The sequence below is a fragment of the Fragaria vesca genome, linkage group LG2, assembly GCF_000184155.1.
Source record: "Fragaria vesca subsp. vesca linkage group LG2, FraVesHawaii_1.0, whole genome shotgun sequence".
In the NCBI taxonomy this organism is placed as follows: domain Eukaryota; kingdom Viridiplantae; phylum Streptophyta; class Magnoliopsida; order Rosales; family Rosaceae; genus Fragaria; species Fragaria vesca.
Genome location: NC_020492.1, coordinates 33,226,401 through 33,233,579, shown reverse-complemented (window position 1 = coordinate 33,233,579; position 7,179 = coordinate 33,226,401). Strand labels below are relative to the sequence as shown.

Here is a 7,179-nt window from a genome sequence, read left to right as displayed (position 1 = left end):
AAATAAAAAATCCACATCATATGAGCAATGTTAAATTGAAATTTATGTGGCATACGCCACATCATTTGGTATTGATTTTTGGTATAATCTTTTGGTGTACGTAGCACTACTCCATAATAAAATCTAAAAGTAAAAAAAAAAAACAAATCTAAAAGTTCAGATAAAAACTGATTTAAAAATATAAAAAAACCGAAGCCATACCAAAGCATAGCTTTTTTTTTTTTTGCTTAATAAAAAAGAAAAAGAAAAAAGTATAGCTTATTTATCAAAAGAAAAAGGAAAAAAAAACATATCTTATTTCCGAAGATAGTTTTACCCTACCAAATGAGAGGGAAAAAGAGAAAAAGGACCAATACAATCTCTCTGGTCTTGCGAAAGGAGTGCCAGAAAAGAAAACGCAGAGAAACCCTTCTAATGGACAATACCATCTAACCATACGCATGTCGAAACCTGATTCATGTATTAGCTGTTGCACAAAACGTTCGAATTTCCCCTTCATCACCTGTCTTAACATGAGTGCTAGTAAGCTTCAAGAAGGACTGAACCCAACTCTCAAAAAAATTAACTTGGTCTTCTGCAAAATTCTCCACTTGCTGGCTTGATCTACTGTCGGTGAACAGTACAGAATCTGATTGAAACAGCCCTCTATGGGCCAACAGATTGCGGTAGTATTGATTATCAAACACAAAGGATGTTCCAGGATCATTTTTTACTGTTGTAGATGGGTTTGCGCCTGCAGGGCACTGTTTCATGAGTTTCTCTGCATAACCATTGTCTAAAGATGTGTCAATGAGTCTGAATTTTCCTTTCGAGTCTTGTTGGAATCGGTCACTGAATGCACTGCAGTGAGCGGCTCCTATAGTGTGAGCTCCTGTAATGTCAAGGCATCAGCTTGTATGAACTATGAACTAATAACAGAATACAACTTGTTAATGGTTGGCGTAAACAGCAGCCAAGTATTAACACTTCAAGAGACTGGGTCACATATTAGTTTTTTTTTTTTTTTTTTTTCAACGGAAAATGATTGATTTTTTCATGTACACTAAAACTGCGAGATTCCATAAGTAAATATTGCAGAAAATGACTATACGGTATAATGTACGCTATGCAGCAATATTCCCCCAATTTAGTCTTCGAGTTTAAGGTTTAAGAAGTACCTACCTGAGAGGGTTACAAGGTCATGCAAAGACAACCCTTTAGAAGAGAAGAGCTTTATCATCTCATTCATTGTAAAGCTTGTATCTACAATATTTGGCCTGACATTTGAAGCTGATGAAACCTTCCCATCTCGCCTACCAGTTGGAATATGAACCAGGGGCCCTCCAGTCTGTTGGTCATCACAATTAAATCCAATTAGCAAAAGATTGATTGAGAAATATAGCAATGAAATGATTCAACAGAACACCTAATTAGTGAGGGGGAGATCTAACAATTTCAACTGCGTCTCTAGCAGCCAAAGCAACAATGTCAGCACAAGAAACAGTTCTTGGACATAAAATTTCAAGCAGTCTCTTTGCTGTATCAATAACTGAAAATCCTGCCAAAGATTGGTTCGCTGGATCACTTCTCTCAGTTCCATTTCCTTGTAGAAGCACAGAGGCATCACAACCCTGTAATTGAATTCCATTAATCAATTAGTCAAGCATAAATCAATACTAAGATAAAATAATTCAGATCAAGGACATCTAAAAGCTAGGAGAAGCTCTATGTTAGCACATGACTGTTTACCTCCACAAAGCAGTCATGGAAGAGCAACCGTAAGAGCTTCCCTGGGACAGTAGGGTCAATGTTTGAAGCTGATCTGACTGTGCCTCTGACCATGAGTTCAGCAGAAGGGCATGAAGTTGAGTAGAAGTTCAATGTGAGGTGTGCACTTGCACAGGAAGCCTGACATAACCACACTAACAAGAGGATTTTATGTGTAAAGGAGAAGGTTGTTTGTCTTTCCTCCATAGAGGGTTACCTTTCATGGAGTCTAATACCATTCCAGAGATGAATCATATCAGGGCCTCAGGGTAGATAGAGAACTAACTAAATAAGGGAGATGCTCAATAATGATGTACAAGTCCATTAAAAGCTGCATTAATGTGGTTTGGTAGTGTCAGGAGGTAGACGGTTGACCAAGGAAAAGAAAATGAATAGGATTTTGTTGAGCTCAATGAACGCAGCATTCAAGACATCTCAACTCTGTGACTTGTGAGTTGTGACTGTAAACCAACTGTAAGAACTCATTTCCTCTTTTAAATGGAAAATTTGAGATTACATCTCTTAATATTGTAGAGGCATAGGTTTATCCCCTATGTTTAGTATGCTTCTTGTTCTTACGGGACAAATATAGTATTAGATTTACTCGCTCAAGAAAGAAAGAAAGAAAGAAACTAGAGACTGAACAAAAGATATTTTACAATCAACAGAAGAAGAAGAAAAGAAAAGAAAGAAGGGCACAAAGCTGGAAAGGGACGAGTAAAAGGTCTAAACAACCTATCCAGGCATTTACATTAAATTAGAATACATACACCTTAACTCAGTGAGAGACTAACCGCATTGGTCAGACACACTCAGACCCAAATGTTTTGAAACTAACAAAAGCTAGATGTTCCACTTCCACAGAAAAAAGAAAAAAGAAAAAGAAAAAAAAAATGCTAAACTCTTTTAGAGCAAGAAGGATGTCTCTAACCAAGGATGACCGCCACACTGGATCTTCAAACATCTCCAGCCTCTTCAGCAAGCTCTTCTAACTCATCCACATCATCAATGGGAATCTCTTCGCTGTCATCTTCAAGAAATTCACAGAAACCTTTATGATTGTTTTAAAGGTAACAGCGTTGTTTAACAACAAGCCGCAGAGACTCAAATACAATATTCTAAGAGAACCTCATCAAAGTTTAAACTATCATTTCGAGGACTGAGAACAAATGTTTACCTCTATCGCTTGATGGAAAAGGACCCTTGAATACTTCTGACGATTCTGATGTGTCATCAAGAAGATAAGGGAGTTCCAGAAACTGCAATAAAGATTCTGTTTGAGGATTCCGAGTATATCCTGCCAAAAGAAAAACACATTAAGACAAAATGTTGTGGTTTTAGCAGCACTTAACATGATATTAGAATAAGGAGACATGAATCCCATTGTAAACTCCTACCAGGCAAAGAAGCATATGAGACAGAATTAGAGGGATTATAAGATGGAGCTGTCTGGCTGAATTCAAAAGGTCGGGCTCCTCTTGCTTGTAGCTTACTCCTTACCCATTGACGATAATCTTGCTTGTCAATATGTACACCCCTAGATTAACAAATACAAATAAACTTAGCAGTTACTTTTAACAAGTAGAAACGACTAGAGAGTTTGGAAGTCAGCACAACTCAAAATCTTTTAGGTAACATGCTCGTTACATTCATAGTAAGCACTCACCCAAAATTTGCACTCCTGATTGTGAGAGGGAAAACAGGGTTAAATCTTCGAGTAATTTCTAGCCATTCTTCATCATACTGAATTTCATACGGCCCTGGCTCTGAGTCAACATCAAGAACCTTAAAACCATGCCACAAAGGAAACCATTAGCTGACTGAAAGGGACATCCTATAAACAACATCCAAAGAATCAAAGCAAACCAAACACCTGCAAAAATTTCTTTCCTGGAAGACACTTATCAAGAGCAAGAAAATTCGTCACGGGACCATCTTGCCCATGTTGAACACGAGCAGCAAATTTGCAGTGTAGGTGAGCTGAAAACCAATAGGGTGGTTTCAATTTTTCTAGCAATTGAGCAGCAGCTTTACTTCCCAGAGTTCTTTCCCGAACCTGATTACATTTTAAACTACATAAGTAACAAAATACCAATCACATTAACAAACTGATGCAGGAGAAGACGCCGCAAATACCTCGGTCTCAAAATGAGGTTTGTATCGGACAAGTTGCTTCCAGTCCCCACAATCAGTGATACCAAGAGGCCAATCATGTGAAAGAAAAATATGGATTGGTTCCTCAACTTGCATGAGTTTGTGGACATCATACTCACGGACATGATATACAGACTTGATGGTATTCTCATTATAAGGAGGCCTCTCATAGTGTCCTGCTCAGGAAGAGACGACATGAATACTCAAAAGCTAATAAGAAGGTGCAAAAACATGAAGAGCTGAAACTAACCAGAACGATAGTCTCGCGATTTATAAATCCCGGAGAGGCCACCAATGCGAATGTTACCGAACTTGACAACCCCAGCAAACCCCAAGAAGTAGATATTAGGGGCCGCCCACCCTCCGTAGTACCTATACACACAAAAATAAACAAGCCGCCTTTGCGTGCATAGATTATCTGAAACTGAAATTGGATACGAACACTCACAATTCCCACAGATAATTAGAAGCTTCGTGATTGCCTCCGATGAATATGGTCGGATACGGAGCAATCTCCTCGCCGGAGTAGTACTTCCAGAACGAGTTCATGGCACGGTACTTTGGGGGCACGCTTAAGCTCTCCAAATCCTTCTCATTCCTCACAGCCTGATAATTCGTCTAATTCAGTTTCAGAAAAAAAAAACAAGAGAATTTGGGGAAGATTGTGAAACCTGAAAGTCCCCGCAGCAGAGGAGGAGGTCGATTTTGATGTTTTGAACTTTTTCGATGTGTTGGAGCGTTCTGTAGACATTGTCGAGGTCACCGTGCATACAACCTTCAACTGCAAATTTCATTCTCAAGGACAGATCGGACTACTCAGTCCTCAATAATACTGTGGGTTTAAGCCCGCATTGCGCCACTATATGAGTACTGGAAAAATGAATAAAGATAAAAACATTTGGCCCATGCAGGTCTCGAACCTGCGACCTTCGCGTTATTAGCACGACGCTCTAACCAGCTGAGCTAATAGGCCACTTGATTGTGGAAAAATTAAATTTCAAAACCAAAAAAGAGACGATAGTGGGTCTGGTTGACTGAGAATTGAGATTGTGTGGCCAGGAGTGGTGCAACAAGCTCACAAGCAACACCCAACCCGTTCTCTGGTATCAATCACACATTCACATGCCTTGTTCCGTCGTCAGCTCAGCTGTGTGGGATCATCTTGTTCCTCTATTAGTTCCTCCATCCATCTCTTAAGCTATTCAACATGGCTTTGTTTCAACCATTTCTTTCACATTATTCCAGCTCTCTCCTAACCTCGTCTGCGCAACCGCTTAAACTAGTCCCGGTTGCACGCAGACCACCACTCAACGTCGTCCCAACACGAAAGATCAAGTGCGGTGCAGTCGCAGACATCAAGCCTGCAGCAGCACTAGACGACGATGACGAAGATCACAAGGTCCTCCTGGTTGGTCCTACCAGCGAGCAGGAGCGGAGAAGAGAGCGGATCGTGGCGGACTATGATTGGACGGAGGAATGGTACCCTCTGTACCTCACCCAGGACCTTCCAGAGGATGCACCTCTCGGTCTAACTGTCTTCGATAAGCAACTTGTTCTCTACAGAGACGCCAAGGGTGTGCTTCAGTGCTACCAGGATCGCTGCCCCCACAGGTAAACTCGGTCTCGTCTTTATTTCATCTCTATTATTAATTCTAGCTACAACTTAGACCCTGATCTCTTCTCTTAGCTAGGTTGGCGAAATTATCAGAAGGCCAACTGGTTGATGGAAGGCTGGAATGTTTATACCATGGTTGGCAATTTGAAGGTGCAGCAGGAAAATGTGTCAAGATCCCTCAGGTCTGTCGTCATCTTAATTAAGGATCATTAATTGAACTGTATGAACTAATTAATATTTCAATGATGATGATGTTTGATGTCCATGCATGTCTTTATTAATTACAGCTTCCGGCTGATGCCAAAATTCCCAGATCGGCCTGTGTGAAAACATACGAGGTGAGGGACTCGCAAGGTGTTGTGTGGGTTTGGATGTCCCATAAGACACCACCAAACCCTGCTAAGCTTCCTTGGTTTGAGAACTTTGACAGGCCAGGGTTCCAAGATACTTCAACAACCCATGAGCTTCCATATGATCACTCCATACTTTTGGAGAACCTCATGGATCCAGCCCATGTTCCAATCTCACATGACCGGACAGACTGGAGTGCTAAAAGGGAAGATGCTCAACCACTGCGTTTTGAGGTCACCGAACGCACCGATCGAGGATTTGCAGGCTGGTGGGGGAAGACAATTGGTGATCAGTCCGCAACCGCCTCCAGCTTCTTGCGCTTTGAAGCACCTTGTTCTCTTCAAAACAATCGAGAAATTGTTGACGACAAGACTGGGGAAACACACTACTTCTCAGGTCTCTTTCTTTGTAGACCAACCGGACAAGGGAAATCCATGCTCATTGTGCGGTTTGGAGGAACAAAAAGGTCTCCTCTTGCAAAATTGTTTCCCAAATGGTACTTCCATCAGAATGCAGGGAAGGTGTTTGAACAGGACATGGGATTTCTATCATCTCAAAATGAGATACTTATGAAAGAAAAAGTGCCCACCAAAGACCTCTACATTAACTTGAAATCCTCAGATACATGGGTTGCTGAATACAGAAAATGGATGGACAAAGTCGGGCATGGGATGCCTTACCACTTTGGCCACAGCACAATATCATTGCCCAAAGAGCCTGCTGTGGTCGAACATGCTCCTGCTGGACTTGTTGCAGGTGTGTCGGCATCTATGCCTGCCAAGGGAGGCATTGGAACCATGCATGCTCCAAATTTGGCCAACCGGTATTTCCGGCATGTGGTTCATTGCAAAGAGTGCAGAAATGTTGTCAAAGCCTTCCAAGCTTGGAAAAATGCCCTTTCTGCTATTGCTGTTGCATTGACCGCATTGGCGATTCTAATCTCCGGAAGACAATGGAAAGCTCTTCTGTTACTATCAGCAGCCGTTTGCTCTGGCGGAGCTTATGCATGTTCTTTTGCTGTTGCGTTGAACACAACAAATTTCATAAGGACACATAGGAGATTGTGAGCCCTAAAGGTGTTACCCCTTTGGGTAATGACTATGTTGCTTGTATCTTATACATTTCTAGATTCAAGTTTCTCTTTACTGTGAGAACAAGGATAGGTTATTCCTTCTGCTAGATAAAACAGTCGCTAGTTAAAACGGAGATTACATTTTTTTTTTCTCGACATTTTCCCTATTGTTGGATCTATATGTAAAAGTAATCGATGACAAACACCAAATAGAAGTTTACATCTCAACTTGCATCACAAG

The 7,179-nt window shown here is 41.1% G+C and overlaps 2 protein-coding genes and 1 non-coding gene across 3 annotated transcripts; 1 reads left to right on the top strand and 2 right to left on the bottom strand.

Moving 5' to 3' along the window:
• Window positions 1-455: 455 nt before the first annotated feature.
• LOC101295396 (lariat debranching enzyme-like) lies at window positions 456-4,805 on the bottom strand. Its single transcript, XM_004293201.1, has 13 exons — window positions 4,572-4,805; window positions 4,349-4,506; window positions 4,151-4,272; window positions 3,883-4,076; window positions 3,620-3,802; window positions 3,413-3,531; window positions 3,144-3,283; window positions 2,924-3,043; window positions 2,709-2,776; window positions 1,729-1,947; window positions 1,431-1,610; window positions 1,162-1,327; window positions 456-871 (listed from the first exon to the last, which is right to left on the bottom strand). The coding sequence occupies exons 1-13, from the start codon at window positions 4,692-4,694 to the stop codon at window positions 456-458; spliced, it is 2,208 nt and encodes a 735-aa protein (XP_004293249.1). The 5' UTR covers window positions 4,695-4,805.
• TRNAI-AAU lies at window positions 4,800-4,873 on the bottom strand. Its single transcript has one exon. It is a non-coding gene; the product is annotated as a tRNA-Ile (tRNA).
• LOC101305533 (protein TIC 55, chloroplastic-like) lies at window positions 4,869-7,174 on the top strand. The gene is made up of 3 exons (XM_004291935.1): window positions 4,869-5,511; window positions 5,592-5,697; window positions 5,803-7,174. Exons 1-3 carry the CDS (start codon window positions 5,108-5,110, stop codon window positions 6,931-6,933), a joined length of 1,641 nt encoding a protein of 546 aa, XP_004291983.1. The 5' UTR covers window positions 4,869-5,107; the 3' UTR covers window positions 6,934-7,174.
• Window positions 7,175-7,179: the final 5 nt, after the last annotated feature.

Coding starts and splice junctions, on each gene's coding strand:
- LOC101295396 (XM_004293201.1), bottom strand. CDS start 4,694: ATGAAATTTGCAGTTGAAGGTTGTATGCACGGTGACCTCGACAATGTC. Junction 3,284..3,412: donor ATCAGGAGTGCAAATTTTGG/GTGAGTGCTTAC, acceptor TTGTTAATCTAG/GGGTGTACATATTGACAAGC. Junction 872..1,161: donor TGACCTTGTAACCCTCTCAG/GTAGGTACTTCT, acceptor TTGACATTACAG/GAGCTCACACTATAGGAGCC.
- LOC101305533 (XM_004291935.1), top strand. CDS start 5,108: ATGGCTTTGTTTCAACCATTTCTTTCACATTATTCCAGCTCTCTCCTA. Junction 5,512..5,591: donor CAGGATCGCTGCCCCCACAG/GTAAACTCGGTC, acceptor TCTCTTAGCTAG/GTTGGCGAAATTATCAGAAG. Junction 5,698..5,802: donor AATGTGTCAAGATCCCTCAG/GTCTGTCGTCAT, acceptor TATTAATTACAG/CTTCCGGCTGATGCCAAAAT.